Source organism: Sinocyclocheilus grahami, unplaced genomic scaffold (assembly GCF_001515645.1).
Source record: "Sinocyclocheilus grahami isolate Dianchi unplaced genomic scaffold, SAMN03320097.WGS_v1.1 scaffold170.1, whole genome shotgun sequence".
NCBI lineage: Eukaryota > Metazoa > Chordata > Actinopteri > Cypriniformes > Cyprinidae > Sinocyclocheilus > Sinocyclocheilus grahami.
In genome coordinates this window covers 1,001,750-1,023,089 of record NW_015505349.1, presented here as the reverse complement: position 1 = coordinate 1,023,089, position 21,340 = coordinate 1,001,750, and the positions used below count along the sequence as shown (strand labels likewise).

At 37.3% G+C, this 21,340-nt stretch overlaps 4 protein-coding genes across 12 annotated transcripts in view; 2 read left to right on the top strand and 2 right to left on the bottom strand.

The window, feature by feature from the left end:
• Positions 1 to 540: 540 nt before the first annotated feature.
• On the top strand, positions 541 to 4,168 carry LOC107593379 (protein-S-isoprenylcysteine O-methyltransferase-like). Its single transcript, XM_016283088.1, has 5 exons — positions 541 to 804; positions 1,129 to 1,217; positions 2,513 to 2,682; positions 2,980 to 3,197; positions 3,965 to 4,168. Exons 1-5 carry the CDS (start codon positions 586 to 588, stop codon positions 4,145 to 4,147), a joined length of 879 nt encoding a protein of 292 aa, XP_016138574.1. The 5' UTR covers positions 541 to 585; the 3' UTR covers positions 4,148 to 4,168.
• Positions 4,169 to 5,631: 1,463 nt separating this feature from the next.
• LOC107593377 (RING finger protein 207-like) lies at positions 5,632 to 14,471 on the bottom strand. Of its 6 annotated transcripts, none has more exons than XM_016283077.1 (18): positions 14,347 to 14,471; positions 13,833 to 14,023; positions 12,377 to 12,509; positions 10,481 to 10,625; positions 10,257 to 10,338; positions 10,094 to 10,169; positions 9,858 to 9,983; positions 9,697 to 9,743; positions 8,915 to 8,987; positions 8,769 to 8,837; positions 8,610 to 8,678; positions 8,409 to 8,530; positions 8,140 to 8,329; positions 7,757 to 7,942; positions 7,619 to 7,670; positions 7,399 to 7,516; positions 5,887 to 5,979; positions 5,632 to 5,791 (listed from the first exon to the last, which is right to left on the bottom strand). In XM_016283077.1, the coding sequence occupies exons 2-18, from the start codon at positions 14,021 to 14,023 to the stop codon at positions 5,647 to 5,649; spliced, it is 1,917 nt and encodes a 638-aa protein (XP_016138563.1). In that variant the 5' UTR covers positions 14,347 to 14,471; the 3' UTR covers positions 5,632 to 5,646. The 6 variants fall into 6 exon arrangements, with proteins under 6 accessions (XP_016138563.1, XP_016138565.1, XP_016138564.1 ...); XM_016283079.1 differs by having other exon boundaries at positions 8,140 to 8,317; XM_016283078.1 differs by having other exon boundaries at positions 8,610 to 8,675.
• A 482-nt stretch (positions 14,472 to 14,953) lies between these two features.
• On the top strand, positions 14,954 to 15,970 carry LOC107593380 (60S ribosomal protein L22-like). Its single transcript, XM_016283089.1, has 4 exons — positions 14,954 to 15,028; positions 15,332 to 15,442; positions 15,562 to 15,686; positions 15,782 to 15,970. The coding sequence occupies exons 1-4, from the start codon at positions 15,017 to 15,019 to the stop codon at positions 15,924 to 15,926; spliced, it is 393 nt and encodes a 130-aa protein (XP_016138575.1). The 5' UTR covers positions 14,954 to 15,016; the 3' UTR covers positions 15,927 to 15,970.
• A 555-nt stretch (positions 15,971 to 16,525) lies between these two features.
• Positions 16,526 to 21,340, bottom strand: part of rcc2 (regulator of chromosome condensation 2) — a 9,423-nt gene continuing 4,608 nt past the window's right edge. For 3 of the 4 annotated variants that reach the window (XM_016283086.1, XM_016283084.1, XM_016283085.1), the window contains exons 5-13: positions 20,134 to 20,265; positions 19,944 to 20,032; positions 19,733 to 19,847; positions 19,484 to 19,650; positions 19,228 to 19,408; positions 19,043 to 19,148; positions 18,875 to 18,947; positions 17,943 to 18,020; positions 16,526 to 17,846 (exon numbers count right to left, since the gene is read on the bottom strand). In XM_016283086.1, coding sequence (XP_016138572.1) covers positions 17,742 to 17,846; positions 17,943 to 18,020; positions 18,875 to 18,947; positions 19,043 to 19,148; positions 19,228 to 19,408; positions 19,484 to 19,650; positions 19,733 to 19,847; positions 19,944 to 20,032; positions 20,134 to 20,265 — 1,046 coding nt within the window. In that variant the 3' untranslated portion in view covers positions 16,526 to 17,741. Of the gene's footprint in view, positions 17,847 to 17,942; positions 18,021 to 18,874; positions 18,948 to 19,042; positions 19,152 to 19,227; positions 19,409 to 19,483; positions 19,651 to 19,732; positions 19,848 to 19,943; positions 20,033 to 20,133; positions 20,266 to 21,340 lie in introns of all 4 variants that reach the window. The other variant, XM_016283087.1, reaches the window with a different exon arrangement.

The window sequence follows — 21,340 nt, the reverse complement described above, 5'->3', positions numbered from 1 at the left end:
AAATTCCACGTATTACAGCTGTAGATTAATATTAAATTCACATTTTATTAAGTGTATGTGGGTTGTTGATTAAAAATAGGGCTTGAGTGAATCAACATTTTAGTTTTATTGCTTTATTAGTAAATTGTACAACATACAGCCTTTGCATTGCATGGTAAAAATACTTTCATTAAACCGCATTGTGTAATAATAATAAAAATTATATATTTTTATATTTTTATAGAACATTAACAGCTTGGCACATTTGATTTCATTGTAAGGAAACAATTATGTGTGTACGTGTGTATGGTTTTAAATAAATATATTAAATATTAATATGATTATATTACTTCTATTCTATTATTATTTCATTTTTAGAAAGCTTGAAATGATTCCTTAAGTTTTCAGAATCTTACTACTACTACTACTAATAACAATAATAATAGAATAATTTAATCTTTTAAAATTAAAGTCGCACATCAGGATAAATTAATACATATCTACATTTCAATGAGCGTGAAAAAGCTGTCAAAACAATTAGTGAAGAAGTCAGCGTGAGCTCTGGAGCCACGCGAGATTTCTCGGCGAGATCTTGCTGTTTTCAACATGGCAGGCAGCAGGTTGGTGCTAGAAGGGAGGATAAGTATTATTAGCTTTATCTCAGGACTGGGCGTCATCATAATACCTTTACTTGTGAAATTCGGCTCTCACATTGACTGGATATTCGATTACCTCACGGATGTGAACGGGAAAATAGCCATTGCGGCGTATATCACAGTTATCAATGGCTTCCTACTAATCATATACAAGGGACCTTTATACAAGGTAAGACTCAGAGAGACAGTCTGAATCAGATGTGTTGTACAGATAGAGCACATATGTAATTACTTGGTAACCGAACCACTGTCTAGTGCTGTATACGTGTTTTAAATGAATAAAGATATCTAGATGTGTTGTTGCAAAGGCTACAGAATTCTGTCACTGGTAATTCCCTGTGTCAGGTATAATCCTGTTACATCAGCACTCTAATGGGATCTCCTATAGGTTTCTCTGTCAATATAAATAATCTCTCCGAGAAGACAGCTTACTGTATGTGGCTTTGCAGAATCAGGATCTGGCTCACAATTTCCTGCCTTTTTGCTTAATCAGGTGGCTGTTCGAGCCTGCTTTCTTGGATTTGCCTTTGGATGCGGTCTCATTTTAAGTTTTGCAGATACAACATGGACGTACTTTGGCTGGTAATTCAACTTTTTTGAAATGGGTTAGATCTATTTGAGCTTAATTTACACATTTAACATACAGTGGTTGCCTAAATGATTAGAACACTGGTATTTACACAAGCGAAAAAATGGTTTTAAGTCAGATATTTCTATATTTTGCTGTAATGTGTCAGTAGGAAATATCAGTTTACATTTACAAACATTGATTTTGCCGTTAATTGTAGTAATCCAGTGAGATTTTTGTTTGCACAAGGAGTCTGACTGCAGCCAGTTCTTCACACAGAGATCTGATCTGATCATCATCAGTCTGTCTGGGATTACATGAAGAAACAGAACAAGCTCCGACAGACTAAATCCAGGAGAACTGTGGCAACGTCTCCAAGATGCTTCAAGAAACCTACCTGCAAAGCTACAGTACTGTTAAAAGTTTTAGGCACTTGTGAAAAAAATGCTGTAAAATGAGGATGCTGTCAAAAATAATGTCATAAATAGATTTTCTTTAAATTGCATCAACATTTGGTGTGACCATCCTTTGCATTTAAAAAAGCAGCTTTTGCCCTAGGTGCACTTGCGCATAGTTTTTCAGGTAGCTTTGCAGTCAGGTCTCTTGAAGCGTCTTGGAGACGTTGCCACAGTTCTCCTGGATTTAGTCTGTCGGAGTTTGTTCTGTTTCTTCATGTAATCCCAGACAGACTGATGATGATCAGATCAGATCTCTGTGTGAAGAACTGGCTGCTGTCAGACTCCTTGTGCAAACAAAATCTCACTGGATTATTACAATTAATGGCAAAATGAATGTTTGGAAATGTAAACTGATACTTCCTACTGACACACTACAGCAAAAGATCTGACCCCAAAGGATGGGGAAGTCGTGGCCTATTGGTTAGAGAGTGAGGGTTGGGGGAGTGAATGTACAGCGCTCTCTCCCGGCTTCAATACCACGACTGAGGTGCCCTTGAGCAAGGCACAAAACCCCCAACTGCTCCCCGGGCACCGCAGCAAAAATGGCTGCCCACTGCTCCTGGTGTGTGTTTACGGTGTGTGTGTGTTCACCAAAGTGTATGTGCACTTTGGATGGGTTAAAATGCAGAGCACTAATTCCAAGTATGGGTCACCATACTTGGCCACATGTCACATCACTGTCACTTTCACTTTCATTTTTAGCTGGTGAAAATACTAGTGCTCTAATAATTTTGGCCACCACTGTAAATAAGGACTGTAAACAAGTATGTATGGTTTTTACAAGTGAATGAATTTTGCTAGATTAATGGAATAATGTCAGTCTGTATTGACTTTTTGTTTTGTTTCACTAGGTATATGTGTTCACTGTCATTTTTTCACTACTCTGAGTACCTGGTTACTGCCATGATCAACCCGCGCAGTCTGTCTCTAGACTCATTCCTGCTCAACCATAGTGTTGAGTACGTAGTAGCAGCTATTTCCTCCTGGATAGAGTTCACTGTGGAACAGCTCCTTATTCCAGGTTTGATACGATCTAGGCCAGTGATTCGCAGGCTGAGTTTAATTATGCTTTGTCAAACCTATAGTGCTTAGCACATTCAGTTAAAAATAAAAACTGAAACATAATAATGCAATATAAAATAATATAATATATTGCCAAAGCTTTGTTTGTTTGTTTGTTTATTTTAGAGTGATTGAAATGAAATTATTCTAAAGTTTACAGAATTATTATTATATGAACTATTTTTCTCATTATTGAAATGGAGATTCCTTAAGTTTCCAGAATTAACTGAATTTCACTGTTTGTTTTCCCCTACAGAGATGAAGCAGGTGAACTGGCTCTGTCTGGTGGGTCTGGTGATGGTTCTCTGTGGGGAGAGTCTGCGCAAAGCTGCCATGTTGACAGCAGGATCCAACTTCAACCACATAGTGCAGAATGAGAAGGCCCAGACCCATGTGCTGGTCACCACTGGAGTTTACGCTCTCTTCAGACATCCTTCCTATGTGGGCTGGTTTTACTGGAGCATTGGCACTCAGGTTCTTCAACCATTATTTCAATGGAATTTATATTTATAGTGAATATCAATTCAGAATATATATATATAAAACATTTAAAATAAATTGTTCACCAAGGCTGTATATATTTGATAAAAATGCTGTAAAATCAGTTATATTGTGAAATATTATTACAATTTAAAAACTTTTTCCTATTTAAATACATTTTAAATTGTAATTTATTCCTACGATAGCAAAGCTAAATTTTCAGTAGTTATTATTCCAGTCATCAGTGTCATATGATATCATCATATTCTCATATGCTTGCTTGTCTGGTGCTGATCTGGTGCTTATTATCAATGTTAAAAATGTTTTTGCTTCTTAATATGTTTGTGGAAACCTTAATACCCTGATATTCCTTGATGAATAGAAAGTTCAAAAGAACAGCATTTTTTACTGTTTGATCAATTTAATGTGTCCTTGCTAAATAAAAGTATTTTTTTTAAATCATACTTTTTAATGTAGTTTATCTCATAAAAAGAAATGTTTCTTGAGCAGCAAAAGCCTGGAGTAATGGCTGCTGAAAATTCAAATAGAAAACAGTTATTCTAAATTGTAACAGTTCACAATATTACTGTTTTCATATTTTTGATCAAATAGAAGTAGCCTAATGAGCCTTCTTTTAAAAACATAAAATCTTAACTATTCCAAACTTTCGACTGACTGCTTAGTTGTTAGTCTAAATAATTTTTTTATTTTTTATTTTAATGTTTATTTAAACCTGTATGCTTGCTTCTCCTTTCCCCCAGTTAATGCTGTGCAACCCAATATGTATACTAGGATATACATTCGCCAGCTGGCGGTTCTTTCGAGAGCGTATTGAGGAAGAGGAGATCTTTCTCATCCATTTCTTTGGAGAGGACTACGTTGAGTATAAGAAGAAGGTTTTTACTGGCTTGCCCTTCATCTCAGGGATCAGGGTTAACTCCTAAAGCCTGTACTGCATTGAACGGAGGAAATAGCCTGAAAGTGCACACCTGGACACTGCTGACTGGCACTCGGAGCGAGCTAGTTGCCTGGTGGCATCATGTCGTGCCCCCTTGGGTGCGGCACAGATATATGAGGTGGCAGCACAGTAAAACTGACTCACTGATCTGCTCCGAGACACAATGGTCTGCTCTGAGCAGGGTGGCGCTTCCACCCTCAACACCATCAGAGATACTACACAAACACCACATTCCTCAGCATCTGTCTTGTCTCCTGCACTTCATCGCATTTCTGTTCTTACATTCTGTCTTACTCCTACTCATTTACATACCAGTCATATGTCATGCATCCTCATATTTACAGTCTTTGCACCATGTAATTACATACGCTGGTTTAATTTTTCTTGTCTTTCTTTTTGTGGTTCGAATCCTTAGAAGTGAGATTCAGGACGTTGGTTTGTTACTACTTATGAACATCCAGAGTTTTTCAGTAAATTTTTAAATCTCTTGCAGTATTTTTATTCAGATAAGCTTTAAATTTTACTTAAGATATATTTACTGCAGTGGCCATTTAGTCATTGTCCGGTTTGTGTAAGGAGGAGTATATCATGTCTCAGAAATCTTTTTTTTTTAAGGTCAGCTGGAGCTGATTCTCCTAATTCTGCCGGTCACAACAGGTCTACACATTTTAAAACACATTTCTGACAATCTCTTAATATCTGTGATTTGTTAATACTGTTGAACAATTTTAATATTATGATTAGAAAAATAAACATGTGATAAATTACAGGCCTAATCCCTCTTTTGATTATTTGTTCCCCATTGGTCTTTCCAATCCTTCAGTCATGTCTCTGTGCATATGCCCTCTCGTCAAATGCATTAGTCTCTTTTTGTCTTCATTCCCACACTCACTCATTACCATATCCATGTCTTGTCACTTTCCTTCACACTTGCATGATAATTCAACAAGAAAATCTGTTTCTATGAAGGTAGGATTCAGAGAGCCGAACGCCGGAGGGGTTATGCTGTATCCAAAGTCTTAATGTTTCTGATTTTACATTTCTGGGAGGAAGGCTCCACTCTCCACCTGGCATGATGTAGCTTATATAGACATTGGGTAAAGAATAGGAATTTCTTGCACACTTTTAACCAATGACGAGCACTATAATATATGTGTACAGGTAATGGACATTTGAACACATGCAATAGGTTTTTATGATGTAAGATTTGCACTACGCTTGTGCAAAAAGCAAACGGAAGAGGACCACCCTACCTCTTGGATAACTGTACCGCTTACATTATTAACATCTTCAGCAAAATGTAACAAACCTTTCAAATAAACACGGAATATAATGTTTATTTGACATTACTGTGAATCTCTAAAATGCAAGCGCTGTAAACTAGCAGTTTTCTGTAAATTAGATTTAATGTAAGTGCATGCTTATTGTTTGGGGTAACGGTTGTCTAAACTGACAGCTGTTTGTAGGATCAACATAAAAGCAGTTTCACATTGGTATCTCTTTGCGACTGGCTGTATCAGTGGTGTTCTTCTGCTTGTTTGGCCTGTAGTAATCCTTGTTCTTGGGATTGGTCTCTTCTGATAGGCTGTTTAAAGTCCAGTTGTCCTCCGTGTTACAGGACAGCTCATTACTTGGTGAAGCATGGAATAGCCATTAATGCTTAATAATTAATAACTGTGTGCCTATGTCTAAGTTATATACTTTAAGAAATTGCTGGGAACCCACCTGGGCTGTGTGTCTGCAGCGGAGGTGCTGTCCTCATAGATTTTCAGCATGATCTCTGTGCGATCATCTTTAAGCTCTTTAGGCTCCTTCAGCCTGTTAAAGATCAAATTAGACTGAAAGAAAAAACACATAAAAGCCCTAATAGGAGTATTTATATATTTATATATATATACAGTGGTGTGAAAAAGTGTTGGCCCCGTTCCTGATTTCTTATTTTTTTTTGCATGTTTGTCACACTTTAATGTTTCAGATCATCAAACAAATTTAAATATTATTCAAAGATAACACAAGTAAACACAACATGCAGTTTTTAAATGAAGGTTTTTATTATTAAGGGAAAACAAAATCCAAAACTACATGGCGCTGTGTGAAGAAGTGTTTGCCCCCCTGTTAAAACTGTGGTTTATCACACCTGAGTTCAATTTCTCTAGCCACACCCAGGCCTGATTATTGCCACACCTGTTCGCAATCAAGAAATCTCTTAAATAGGACCTGCCTGACAAAGTGAAGTAGACCAAAAGATCCTCAAAAGCTAGACATCATGCCGAGATCCAAAGAAATTCAGAAATAAATGAGCAAGAAAGTAACTGAGATCTAAGCTTTGGGACTCCAGCGAACCACAGTGAGAGCCATTATTCACAAATGGTCAAAGTCCTGACCTGAATCCTATTGAGATGCTGTGGCATGACCTTAAAAAGGAGGTTCATGCTCGAAAACCTCCAATGTGGCTGAATTACAACAATTCTGCATAGATGAGTGGACCAAAATTCCTCCACAGCGCTGTAACAGACTCATTACAAGTTATTGCAAACGCTTGATTGCAGTTGTTGCTGCTAAGGGTGGCCCAACCAGTTATTAGGTTTAGGGGGCAAACACTTTTTCACACAGGGCCATGTAGTTTTGGATTTTGTTTTCCCTTAATAATAAAAACTTTCATTTTAAAAACTGCATGTTGTGTTATCTTTGACTAATATTTAAATTTGTTTGATGATCTGAAACATTAAAGTGTGACAAACATGCAAAAAAATAAGAAATCAGGAAGAGGGCCAACACTTTTTCACACCACTGTGTGTATATATATATATATGAGAGTATGGGTGAGTCCAAAATCAGCTTGGCAAATGTCAAAATGCAGTAATGTATGCTCACCAAAGCTGCATTTATTCGTAAAAAAAAATATATATATATATATATATACTTTAAAAATTCAGTTTTGCCATCATAGGAATCAATTCTATTTTAAAATTTATTAAAAAGAAAAGTTATTTTAAATTGTAGCAATTTCACAGTAGTACTATTTAACTTTTTACTATTAATAACATTAATATTTACTTTGACTATTTTTTTTGATCAAATAAATGCAGTCTTAATGAGCATGAGACACTTATTTCAAAAACATTAAATCTTACAGATAATAATTTTACAGATCTCAAACTGTTGAACAGTAGTGTATTTATATTATTTATAGTACTTTAAAAAGCGATGTGAACGATACATCAAGCTCTCCAGTACCTAGGCTCGAGACGCTCTTTCACTTTTGCTATGGAGTGAATGTAGGGGCCTATTTGTCTGGAAATAGTGGTCAAAAAGGAGTTCTCCCGTTTTAACTGAAGGAGGTCATGAAGTTGTGCTGAAAAGAAAAGGTAACATCACCAAAAAGTTCACTAAATATGGTAACTCCGATATAACAGCAGTGAGCAGATAAATAATATGCATTTATATACTTACACACCTTCATAAATCTCCTGTTCATTTGCCACCCTTTGTAATGTCTCTTCCCAAATCTAAAAACAAAATTGATGGCACAGTGAGTTGTGTTCTTCACATCCTCCAAATGTCAGTAGGCTATTGGCAAGTATCGGCATCTCACCTCCTCGAACATGGCCCGCATGAGCTCGACTGAGGAGTACTCTGATAAGATCTGTCTGTCCACCTGAACAGACCTCTCCAAAATCTCATTCATGGTGTCGGGTTTGCTGAGTGAATGGTGCTTGGTCAGGTCTCTGTGAATCTCCTGCACCTGGTCTTTGAGCTTCTGGATTTCTGTCTGTAAAGTCTAGTTGAACAGACACAGAGAATTTGTCAGTTGCAGTACAATATTTCAAAACTTTCTTTTCCTATGGAAATATGTGTTTAGGGGTTGGACTTTATGGTTACGTAATATAATATAATTTTCATTTGTTACATTAGCCCGGAAAAAGGCTAAAAATAAAATATAATGGACTGAACCTCATGTGTGCATGAGAAACACACCCTGTAGCTGTTCTCGTAGTTGCAGCAGTGCTCCATAAAGGGCGTCTCTCCACCCTCCGCCAGCAGGACCTTGGTGCTGATGTAACGGTGTGAAGTCGGCCTGCGCACCACCGAGGAACACAGTGACATGTCACTCATGGCTGGAGAGTGACACTGCACTGACAGAGATGATTGCATGCTGCAGGAAGATCTTAAAAAGATTAATTTAATATGTTTAAGTGCTACTTTTTTAATAAGCATATTTAGTGTGCTTGAATAAATAGACTCACAGTCCACTGGCGTTTCCAAGGCCTAAAGCCACACTCCCTGTAGTGGACACTGAACGCCGCTGCCCCAACAGCAAGAGCGGCTCCAGGCAGCGAGCGAACTCAGAGCGATACTCTGTGTTTATCTGCGTAGATAGATTACAGCAGATATAACAGATATAACAGCACCGACTTATCTAACATATTTGAATTTAGTAAACTAACCTTACTGCTCTGTGCTGGTCTCAGTCTGTGTGGTAGTTTCACAATCTTCTTTAGTCTCTCCATTAACTGCTGTGTGAGGTCAAATCAATCAATTATGATTCTTATTATAGGTACTCATTTTATTATTTTATAAAAAATATTTCATTTGTTTGTACTCACATATCCCATGTCCAAGAACTCAAACTTATTCGCTGAGCTTAGGAAGGCCGAACATGTGACAAGATGAACCTGGAGAGAATTCAATGGAAACATGTCTGAAAGCAAGAAGAATTTGTGAAAACATTAAGATGCATGAAGACAATTACCTGGAGAGTTGGCAGGAGCGCTGCAAGATGAGATAACTGCTCTTTGAAGGCTCTCTCCTTCTCCTCATGCTGACTAGAAAATAAAAACACAAAAGAAGATTAGTGTTCCTATAAGTGTTAATAAGTGTTCCTTAATCAAGATCTTTGGCCATCCTTTGCCTTTGTCATTTTGTGTGCGCGCTTAGATTACATATATTGTTATTATATTAATATGCAGTTATATCTCAATTATATCTCAAACAACAATATATTAAATATAATTAATAGTGATGCACTGAAATTTAAATTCTGATACCAATAATTATGCTATGGTTGATAACTGATAAATGGCAGATATTAAAATTTTAATATTAAAATAGATATTGAAACCTCTGATAACTATAATATAAGCTGATAACTGAGATGGTACAAATATATTGTAATATATCTCTAATTATTCATATTTAATATTTCACTGCACTATTTATTTATTTCAGGTTTAGTTGACAGGGACAATGCACATCAATAATTGAATTACAATGTGCCAGAATTAGCCGCAAGGCTATTTTGCATTCTGCAGTCCCTGTACTGATGGTAAAATTGTCACCCTAAAAATATTAAACATTTACATAAATAATAAACATAGATAAACACCCTATTAAACATTTATGATCAATATATTTTTGTCTGACAAAAAGCATAATGGTGCAGTTAGTGCTTTAATGTCATGTAAGAGATTTTAATGTAGAATATGTTTTATTTTTCTATATACGTAATTTTTAAATGATATATATTTTACTTACCTTCGTGCTGCCTTGAGTAGAATCTTTTTTCTTTCTGCTAGTCTTTCCTGAGGAAAGAAATATATGTGAATCCCCAATTTCAAAATGATGACAATTTTTCATATCCAAATCATTTAAGTGTAGCCAGAGAGATGAATAAGTCAAGTAATTGTGTATGAAACCTGCATATTATTGAACAGAGTGGAGATGGCGCTCTCTTCTTCATCCACGTTGGCCCTGACCTCTCCAATCATGGCTTTGAGCAGAGTAATGGCTTCTCGCGCTGACGTCTGAAGCTCCTTAACAGCCTGAGGAGAGTGAAATGATTTCGATAGGTGCTTCACAGCTCCACACAATACAGACACAGATGAAAGAACACATTACTGCGGAAGAAAAGGAGGATGGGAGAGAAACTCACTAAGACGGCTTGGTCCAATTTTTCACAGCCTTGTATATATGCTGTCTCAATATCAATGCAGTGTGATCTGCTCTCCCTATGGAATTAGACAAACCCAGATTATTTTGAAATCAGATGAGTGCTATGCTAATTACATGCTCTGTGAGTTAAGTTTATAACTTACACTTGCATGTCTCTGAAGCAGTTGATGCAGAGCATGGACTTTTTCTCCGTTGAAAACATGATGTAGAGTTCCTCATGGAGGGCTGCAACCAGACAGAAACTGCATGAATCTCAAAGATTTAGCATGAAAGACTTGTTTTTGGCATGAATTTAAAATGAATTTGATTAATTTATATTTTGCGGGAGATACTTGAGAAGTGGTTTAAAGTAATTCAAAACACACACCACATTTTTTGTGGGCTTCTTTGGTGCGCTTTGCCAAGGAGACAATCTCGTGGCAGGAAAACATCTTGGCTTTGTGGGTGGTTTCCCTGCAGTCTTGGCACAGTGGCTGGCAACAAGTGTTGCAATAATACATTGCATCCACATCCTGGGGTTTGTGACAGAAGATTTAAATGCGTAACCAGACAAAATCGAATATTTAAAAAAAATCAAAATATTGGCATTCGTACTTACAAAATACTGATAAACTGAATTTCATGCACAAACACCACTTCTGAATCTACAGTGCAACCATGTAGTCTGATTCCCAACGAATGACTCTTATGAGCCAATTCTTTTTAGTGAATCAAAAAGGTACAGCGCAACTGCTGTTGACCAATTCCTGAACAAATTATTCTAATGACTCTTTGTTTGACTCTAATGGTTCTTTTCAGTGGATCAAACACATACTTAAATAAGTACTGACTAGTTGTTCATATGACAATGTGTTGTTAAAGACACTAAGACCGTCAGTAATATTTTATTAAAAAGTACATTCATAAAATGTTTTAATTTCTTTGGTATTGTTGTTTAATGTATAGGCTAATTATTGGATTTCATTTATGCCAGCACTTAAAAGCCTTTGACTTTTCCAATAAATTAGTCCCTATTAACCCCATCCCTTTCTTACAATCGACAGCAAGGTCGCATTCAGATATGCCTTCATCCAGTCAACAACCAATGGATAAAAACCCCACCCTACCTTTTTTTTTATTATTCGATAATCTGTTTCACTAGGATGGACATCACAATAAAGAAGAAAAGATCTTAAATGAATAGTTCATGAAAAAATTTACATTTGCTGAAAATGTACTTATCCTCAGGCTATGAAAGATGAAGATGGGTTTGTTTATTTTATCGGAATAGATTTGGAGAAATGTAGCATTACATCATTTGCTCACCAATGAATCTTCTGCAGTGAATGGGTGCCGTCAGAATGAGAGTCCAAAAATCTGTAATAAATCTTGTATAAATCTTGAAATGATTAAGCTATGTTTTTAACTTCAAACCGTTGCTTCCATCTAAAATGTGAGTCCTCTGTCATATTTTCTCTAGTAAAAAAAAGTCCACTTGTCTGAACCAGGAGGGAAATATGCACAGATCAAGCAAAAAGCGAAAAACAGCCCAAAACAGTTCTAAACAAATTTGTCAGTGGATTTTGATGTGAGAGGACTACAGGGGATGGACTTTTTCACTGGAGGAAGTGTTATTATGTATTATGGACTGGAACTTTAGCTGTAACTTTAACGTTTCAATGTTAAAATGCCTTAATGATGGATTTGTTTATTACAAACACAGCTTTTCACTTCATAAGACATTAACTGATCACATGGATAATTGTGATGCTTTAGGTTGGACTCTGATTCTGACGGCACCCATTCATTGCAGAGGATCCATTAGTGAGCAAATGATGTAATGCTTCACCAAATCTTTTCCGATAAGTAACAAACACATTTACATCTCGGATGGCCTGAGGGTGAGTAAATTGTCAGCAAATTTAAATTTTTGGGTGAACTTTTCCTTTAAAAAGTGTAACCACAACTTTTGCTAGAACTATATTATAAATACATTTATTAATTAAATATTTCACATTTTGGCAATTGCATTTTTTTTCTCAAAATATATATTCTGTAAAAGTGCTATCATATTATCACTATATAAGCTCACATTCATATCTGCCTCCATCCAATCAACATCCAATGGATAAAACCGCCACCCTACAAATTTCACTTGGATGTACATCACAATATGCGAGAAAAGATCTGCCGCTATTTCTATTACATTGTGACTTTAAGGAACTATAACCGTTACATTTTTTAGGAAGTGCATGTTTCAGTGTTGAGATGGTGATAATGAGACCTGTTTCTTGCACTCCAAATCACAGTTGGCACACTGCACAGTTTCCTCACTGTCTGCTGAACTGTCCACCAAGAACTTCAGGAGTCGATCCTCGGGGGGAAGTGCATTTATTCCTTTCACAACAGACTGATGTCTACAAAAGAAACAGACAGTTTTGTGTGCCTGTGCAGAACTTTTGACCATTGACTGTATTGACCCATTGTCTGATAAAGTCATACATCTGGCATTGACGAGTTTATCTCTCCCTCATAGCAACAATGACACAAATAGCTCTCTTTTGAATTCTGAGATATAACAGAGACTGATAGATAAACCCCCACACAGACAGAAATAGACACAAACATGAGACTCAAATAAACATAATTCCTAGACAAAAAGACTATTTTAATATTTCTAAGCTTAATAGTTCAAAGATTCCCTGTGAATTCACTTTTATGAGAAGCATTCACGATGTATTTGACAAAAAGTGTTTTAAACAATGATAAATTGTCCTATACTGTAACATTAGCATTCTCCTTTGCATTGCTGATGCACAACAATTACAAATACATAATGCATGCAATCACAATGCTATAATGTAACACTCATACTGCAATACTCGTAATGCAACACAAATACTGAGAAATTTTTGCAGTAACTTAACCTTCAGATAAATATTGAACCAGCTAAAAAACAAATTCATACTTACTCTAACATGCTGCCTTATAAAGACCACCAACCTTTTTTCCATTTTTTAATATATTTCCTCCATATGTGCAAGATCTACGGTGTGCGATTAAGCTGCTGCTAGACTTACTATATGGAAGGTTTAGGGTGAGCACACAGGCGTTTCAGCCATCTCTAACTGTAGCCAGCCCAGGACCTGTGTATCCAATGTCAAGTGTCAGATAGTGTTAGGTTTATTGTTTGATACCACAGTGGCACAACACAAAGGCAGGATTTATGGTGCAGCTGTTGAAGGCAATCTCTCCTACAAATGCCCTTGGCACCATATAGTTGACCAGACAGTGTTGTTTGACCATTTAGATCTATAAATACAATGTTAGATTTTTCAAATGCATACATGTCATAAGTATGGACACCCATTTCCGCCACAGAATACAGAAGGTAATTGTGACTTTTTATCTTACAATTCTGACTTTTTTCTCACATTTGTGAGTTTATATCTCACAATTCAGACTTTGTTTCTAGCCATTTTGAAAAAAAAAAAGGTCAGAATTGCCAGCTATGAACTCAGAACTGTGAGATACATACTCAGAATTATTTTTTCTTGTAATTGCACATTTATATCTCATAATTCTGACTTTTCTTCTCAAAAGAAATTGTGAGATAAAAAGTTACCATTGCCTTTTTTTTTAGTACCGTGGTGGAAACAGGCTTCCATACTGATGCATAATTATTTAAGTGTGAATTGTCATAATAAGGTGATCAATTATTAAATAAAGTAAATACCTACCCACAGAGAGGGCAAGTCAGTCGGCTGTCCACGGCCCTTCCACGCAGGCAGCTGGCACAGAATGTGTGGTAACAGTCCAGTAGACATGGATGCTCATACTGTTCTTGGCACAAGTGGCACACCAGAGGATGGCAGTTGGCACTCTCCAGATCATAGAGATTATCCAAAGGGGAAAAGATATCTCCAGACATCTGAAAATATAAGACCTTCAGATATAGTACATGCCTGAGCACATTTACACATTGCACATTTATACAGTATATCTATCATAAATAATATTCTAAGCATGCTTAGTACCCTTGGGCTCTCCTTGAATAAGAATATATAGTTAAATTGTTCTTTGAGATCCAAGGTCACTCATTATTGAATTTAGAAGATGGCTATAAACCTCTGAACAAGGCCATATACGCTCCGAAGCAACATCAAAGTCAAAGGTCACTTGAATAGATACATACTAAAAGATACAGAAATAGATGTACATATTTAATTCCATTCACACAGAATATCTGAATACCTTTTCCTGTCCGAGTGCTTCTGCCAGGTGGAATAAATTGCCGTGTGAAGGTTCTGTGAGGGTTCCTAGATGCAGGACATGACTTCAAGAACAAACAATCAATTGACACTCCTGTATCTGCTGTATGGGGGGGTGATATGTTGGGGCCAGAACATTGATTACACAACACAACACAGATGCCATTGTCTGTCAAAAGCAGAGCCCTGGTAGCTAAAATTAAATCACACAGTATATCTTTCTTAATCTAACAGGCAAACTAACATGTCATATCAGAATAATGATGTCTCTAAAAGCATTAGCTCATTAGATCTTTTCATATATACATGCAGAAATAGAATGTGTGGGTCATTTTAACACACGAACGCCTGCTCACATTTAAAAGGATAGTTCTTCCTAACACGACATTTCTGTCATCCTTTTCTCATCTACTAATCATTCCAAATTCGTCACGAAATTACCATGGGGAACAATTAAGTCATATTTTGCATATGGTCAAATCGTACAGAGTACATTATGACTTTTTTATTACTATTATCATTGGGCAAATCGTCTATTATTATATCCAACAACAGACAAATCGAGCACATCGATTACATCCGGGCTAGATTACTCAGTCTGTGACGTCTCGCTCGCGCAGTCGCGGTTCTTCCTTTCGACGAAATTACTCGCCATGGCGCCTGTTGTAAGTGCGAACACACGGAGCTAGTGAATAAAATAACAGACGTTTCCATTCGTTATCATGAACACAAATCATTCGAGATTGAATATTAAACACTATCGCTGTCACAAAATAAGTTTAGTAATAACCCAGCACGTAAAGCAATCGTTAAACATTGAAAGAACCCCGTGCAGCCACATTCTCAAGGAGCTTAATTCAGTCTTGCGCGCAACTCCGCAACACTTCTACTAATGGTTTTGTTATTCAGATGATAATGACACGATATATATTATATAAGTATGTTTATATATATATATTTAATTGCAGAGGAAGCACCAGAGCTCTAAAGGTGGAAAGAAGAAGAAGAAGCAGGTCCTGAAGTTCACGCTGGACTGTACGCACCCCGTTGAAGATGGCATTATGGATGCTGCCAACTTTGTGAGTAGATCAAGCCCTTATAAAGCCCTATTGTGTAAAACGACCTTTATTATACCGGAGGTCAGATAACCGCCAGCTGTCTGAGTTGTGACTTGTCATTTGCATGTGTGTGGTTACAGGAGCAGTTCCTACAGGAGCGCATCAAAGTCAACGGTAAAGCAGGAAACCTGGGAGGTGGAGTGGTCACCATTGAAAGAAGCAAGAGCAAAATCACAGTTTCTTCTGAGGTGCCCTTCTCCAAGAGGTGTGTGTTTTGATATATCTTGACTTTGTCTTGCCAATTTTATTTTTATCTGCAACGTTTCACATTTTATTCCACTGCCCTCGTCTATTCTGCAGGTACCTGAAATACCTTACAAAGAAATACTTAAAGAAGAACAATCTCAGAGACTGGTTGCGTGTTGTGGCGAACACGAAAGAAAGCTATGAGCTTCGCTACTTCCAGATCAACCAGGATGAGGAAGAAGAGGAGGATGAGGATTAAATTCTTGCAGTTTTTTTTTGTTTTTGTTTACAGTTAAATAAATTCATATACGACTACATTTTATGTATCCAGATAGTTCTTTATCACTGGTGTTTCAATGTTATATGAACACACACCTATTTATTCATAGTTATCCACCACAAATACTTAAAAGTCGAAATGAAGTGGCATCAGATCTTCTATATTGTGGTGAACATCTGAGTGTAACTGATAACTACAAAATATTTTTAGTTTGGTTTTATGCATCGGGTGTTTGAATTTTGTTGGCAGTGTACTGATAAGTGGAGGAAGAGGAGCTTGCAGGGGCAGGTTTATGCAGACTAAATGATTGGAGAATTCCTCATACTTCATCAGAAGAAGAAAAAAATCTGTTGTTTTTACCGAAAGGTCCAGTTATGATACTTTGATTAAACATTACTAAGTCAAAACTGAAATGTGCACAGATAAATTGTTCACAACACCTGTAACATGCATTTGGAAAATAAATAAGGTGAATTTTCACTTAATGCCAACTAAGATAACACACTGCTAACTTGAGTAAAAAAGAAACAAAAAAAGCATATGCATGGTTAAAAAAAAAAAAAACTGCAGCAACATACCAACTTGCATGAACCTTTATTTAATATCAAGAAAAAAAATAACATTTCAGAATAGGAGTTGGAATTCCAGTTCCTGGACATATACTGCTTAAACAAATGAACATTTCTTGTAAGTTCACAATTTAAAATTATAGAACATAAAACACGTCAGCTTGTTGCTTGCCCACAAACTGGATGGATTCTTGTATGGACTGACAAACAGATTATAAAACAAATGTGATCACAGTTTAAGCCCAGGTGAATTCAAAGAAATGGCACAGTATTCAACATATTGCAGGAAATGATGCTCTTTAAAGACAGTGTGGTCCCAGATGATGGGACAATCCTACTCTTCTCAACATCAAGTCCATTATTTCCAAAACATGCTAACATCAACACATGAGAACAGCATTTCTGTAGTTTACAATACTAGAAAGGACAGGAAAATTAATGATTTACATTTCTTAAGAATTTTTTTTTTTTAAATTTTAATAAAGTCTCACAGCTGATGTCTCATTTGCATTGCAGGAGTTGATAATACTTCCCTGATCAGATTAACAGGAGTCTGTATCCTAAAAATAGAGAGGAAAAAAGCTTACATATTAGCAACGTGGTCTTTTGACTTGAGGAAAATTATGTTCTTATGTATGATGATGGAAGTAATGAAAGTGATGTATAAAAGATGAAGTTCCCCATAACACTTGAGTTGTCATAGGACTAACTGAACTTCCTCAGCCTGAATCATTTCACTTAAAAAGGCACAAGAATGGAGTGAGTTTGTCTTTCAGTTAACCATTAGCCCATTGATAGTCTGCATTAGAATGATTTAGCACCAGTTTTTGGAAGAGAGCAGACCTGAATCTCACAGTCATTGTTATGGAAAAATAATCAACAAAACAATCTGAGATATACTTCCATTAGGAATGTACAAGTAAAGGGGACGGATCCAGTTGAATCCAAGTGCTCTGAGCAGTTGCTGGCTCTATTGTGAAATTAAATCAGGTGTGTGATGCCACAATTACCATTCTCGAACGCCTGAGCCTGGACAGATCAGTTAATGCAACTTTTCATACTTTTATCCAACATGTGGCTTGTTTTTCAAAAATGTAATATGATGTCCAAAAATAAAGAAAAATAAACCATCCCATCCCAACCAAACTGTGATTACACAGGTGACCTAGTGAGCAGAGGCATTGCATTAAAAAAAGCCCCTAGAGAAAATGTGAATGGTGTCCAATCAGAGTGTGCGCGGGTTGTATTCGGGAAGCTTCTCGAGCTTTTCCTTCTCCTGCTCTGTGTCTTGCCGAGCAATAACCAGGGAGTGCGAATAGCCCATCACCACCTGAAATGACAGTTTTCAGTTGCATAGCGATACTGTGTATCACAGGGAACAGAATTCTGAGAAGATATGAGTCACGTTTTTGACAGCAGAACTCACCTGTTCGGAGTACACGCCATCCAGAGTTTTGACCTCTTGAGCAGTGGTGGATGACTTGGGTTTGTTGTCACCATAGCCCTAAAATGCAAAATTTAAATGAGAAACTTGCCATCTTACACTATTTATAGACGCATTGATGGAAGTCTCTTATGCATGAATATTGTGAAATAGTATTACACTTAAATAACCGCTTTTTAAAATTAATTTATTCCTTTGATAGAAAAGCTTGATTACTCCAGTCTCACTTGATCATTACGTCTAAAGAAAACTATGAGCTTCGCTACTTCCAGTTCAACCAGGATGAGGAAGAGGAGGATGAGGATGAGGATTAAATTGCATTTTTTTGTATCCATTTTATGTATCCAGATATAGTTCTTTATCATTGGCGTTTTGATGCTAGATAAACACACACCTATTTATTCATACTTATCCACCACAAATACTTATAAAGTCACATGAAGTGGAATCAGATCTTCTATATTGTGGTGAACATCGGGAGTGTAACATTACTAGAAAACAATATTTTGAGTTCAAACTGATTTGGTTTTATGCATCGGTTGTTTGAATTTTGTGAGCAGTGTAATCAAAGGTGGAGGAAGATGAGCTTGCAGGTAACTTGATCCTTCAGAAATCATTCTATTCTAACATACCGATTTTGTGCTCAAGAAACATTTCTTAATATCAATGTTGAAAACAGTTGTGCTGCTTAATATTTTTTGGAAACCCTGCTACATTGCTTTCAGGATTCTTTGCTAAATTGAAAGTTCCGAAGAAAAGCATTTATTTACTGTCACTTTTCAATTTAACGCCTCCTTGCCGAATAAAAATATTAATTTCTTAAAAAAATATATGTATCTTACTGACCCCAAAACGTTTGTGTAGTTAATGACCTAAATCTTAAACAGGCTTTAACAGAAGACAGATAAACATACCAGCTCTCCAAATGTGGGTGATGGTCCCCAGCTAATGGTGCTATCATCAGCTGCGATGATAATACTGCTCTTCCTGAGAGGAGTTAGAGACAACATCTAATCAACATTCTGCAAACATTTCAAAATGTTTTATAAAACACATTTTTAGAGTCCTCTGCCTTTACTTACCCACAGGCCAGACTGCGAATTTTCCATCCGCACAGATCCTGCACAGCTTTGGGGTACATGGTGGACTCACGGGACGTGTTTGTCACTCCCCAGAAAAACAGACCACCTGAGGAAAGAGAATCAGCATTAACCACCAATAGATGATGAAGATTGTGTTTTTTCCCAGTGAGGAATTACATACTTACCCATTTCATTAACAGCAAAAGAACACTGGTAGCCACAGTATATTTGAGTTGCTCCACGGCCAGGGAAGTCAAAGAGCTTGACTAACCGTGGGACCATCTCATCTTTCTGCTCGGTGTGGCCTAGTCGTCCATATCCCCCAAATCCCCACGAAAACACACGCTTTTGGGAATCCAGAACCAGCTGTGAGGAAGCAACAATTCAGTCATAATTCATCCACGTCTGACTTACACAACAATCCACAAACTTGCTACTCACCGTATGATTGGCCCCACATGCCACATCCCGAGCCACAACATTGGGCACAGGAAGCACTTGGCCATCCTTGGTCTTCTCAATGAAAATGGCCACCCGTCTAGGGATCAGCTCACAGTCAAATCCAATGCGCTGGGCACGAGCGATGAACTTTCCGTCTGAGTTATGCCCTTTTAGATACAAAGAGTAAATAATCCAAATAGATGTATTTGATAACTATTTCAAGTCGCACTGGACTACAGTTTTACATACCTAGCTGGCCGTATTCTGGGCAACCGAAAGAATAAAGGTTCCCCTTGCAGTCCACAATCATAGTGAACTCTGCACCACAGGCCACTTTGACTATTGGCTGCCCGTTGTACTGGATCTGTAGGTAAATTAATGCAGATATTTTGTGGAGCATTCAACATAGAAAGAGCACTTTCCAATAAAGCCCCATTAAGTGAGTAAGGGAGAGTCTTACTGTAGCTGGGCTGAGCACAGCATCTGTCTGATTGCCCTGACCTAGCTGCCCCAGTTTGTTTTCTCCAAAGGAGTAGACAGTACCATTTTCTGTGAGACAAAGCACAAGAACATCACATTTGCAGTTTGCGACAATTATAATTACCGCATTTATATGACAAACAGATCACATTTAGCAAATGTTTGCCTACCTGTTAAAGCCATGGTGTGGTTTCTACCACAAGCAGCTGCTACAATAACTTCATCCCCCAGGCCCTCAACTAGCTTTGGAGCCTCCAATCGTTTAGTATCTCCATGACCCAACTGCCCTTTTTCATTACGACCTGAGAGGGACCAGAGGCAGAAATTAGTATCTTTAATTAGTTTTCTTTTATGAAGATGGCTGGGTCCTATAATAGTTTAGTGACCAACTGTTATTATGTGGGAAAATATATACACTACCACTCAATCGTTTGGGGTCAGAAATAATTTTTTTAAAGTAATGAATACTGTTAATCAGCAAGGATGCATTAAATTGTTAAAAAAAAATGACATACCATATTACTTAATACACACACACACACACACACGTATTAAAGGGGTCATATGATGCTTTTTTAAAGATCATTATTTTGTGTATTTGGTGTAACAGAATATGTTGACATGCTTTAATGTTCAAAAAACACATTATTTTTCAAATACTGTACATTATTGTAGGTCCTCTATGCTCCGCCTCTCTCAAATGCTTAGTTTTCTACAAAGTCCCTCCTTCCGACAAGCGCAGTCTGCTCTGATTGGCCAGCTGACCCAGTGCATTGTGATTGGCCGAACACCACAAGCACTCGTCGGAAATGTAACACCCCTTACCATAATCGCGAGCTTCATCTTTCATGTGACCCGGTCTCTCTCTCTCGCACACCGGAAATGTAACGGCCCTTACCATAATCGCGAGCTTCATCTTTCATGTGACCCGGTCTCTCTCTCTCGCACACACACACACGCGCGCACACACGCACGCACACACAGCGTCTCCCTGACATGGCTGCTTCAACACTAACTGTGGTTACTGAAACCACGCCTTCTTTCTTTGCGTGCACATTTGGGCGGCATTATGCTACGATGTTGCTAAAAAGAACATTATTTTGTGTATTTGGTGTAATGAAATGTGTTTATGCATTATTGTTTCTCCTCTATGCCCCGCCTTTCTGAAAGGCATTCTGATTTTTACAAAGCTCATCGATCTGAAAAGCAAGGTGTGCTGTGATTGGCCAGCTATCCAGTGCGTTATGATTGGCCGAATACCTCAAGCGTGTGACGGAAATATTACGCCCCTACCATATTGTGATGATGCCCTGTCCAGCTGGAGCAATGATTCAAAAACATGAAAACCCATTATAAACGAGGCATTCGTTGCATCCA

Coding starts and splice junctions, on each gene's coding strand:
- LOC107593379 (XM_016283088.1), top strand. CDS start 586: ATGGCAGGCAGCAGGTTGGTGCTAGAAGGGAGGATAAGTATTATTAGC. Junction 2,683..2,979: donor GGAACAGCTCCTTATTCCAG/GTTTGATACGAT, acceptor TTTCCCCTACAG/AGATGAAGCAGGTGAACTGG. Junction 3,198..3,964: donor ACTGGAGCATTGGCACTCAG/GTTCTTCAACCA, acceptor CCTTTCCCCCAG/TTAATGCTGTGCAACCCAAT.
- LOC107593380 (XM_016283089.1), top strand. Junction 15,443..15,561: donor TTATGGATGCTGCCAACTTT/GTGAGTAGATCA, acceptor GTGTGGTTACAG/GAGCAGTTCCTACAGGAGCG. Junction 15,687..15,781: donor GAGGTGCCCTTCTCCAAGAG/GTGTGTGTTTTG, acceptor TCTATTCTGCAG/GTACCTGAAATACCTTACAA.
- LOC107593377 (XM_016283077.1), bottom strand. CDS start 14,023: ATGTCTGGAGATATCTTTTCCCCTTTGGATAATCTCTATGATCTGGAG. Junction 10,626..12,376: donor ATTTGGAGTGCAAGAAACAG/GTCTCATTATCA, acceptor CACAAACCCCAG/GATGTGGATGCAATGTATTA. Junction 5,980..7,398: donor AAAGAGCGTCTCGAGCCTAG/GTACTGGAGAGC, acceptor GATCTTTAACAG/GCTGAAGGAGCCTAAAGAGC.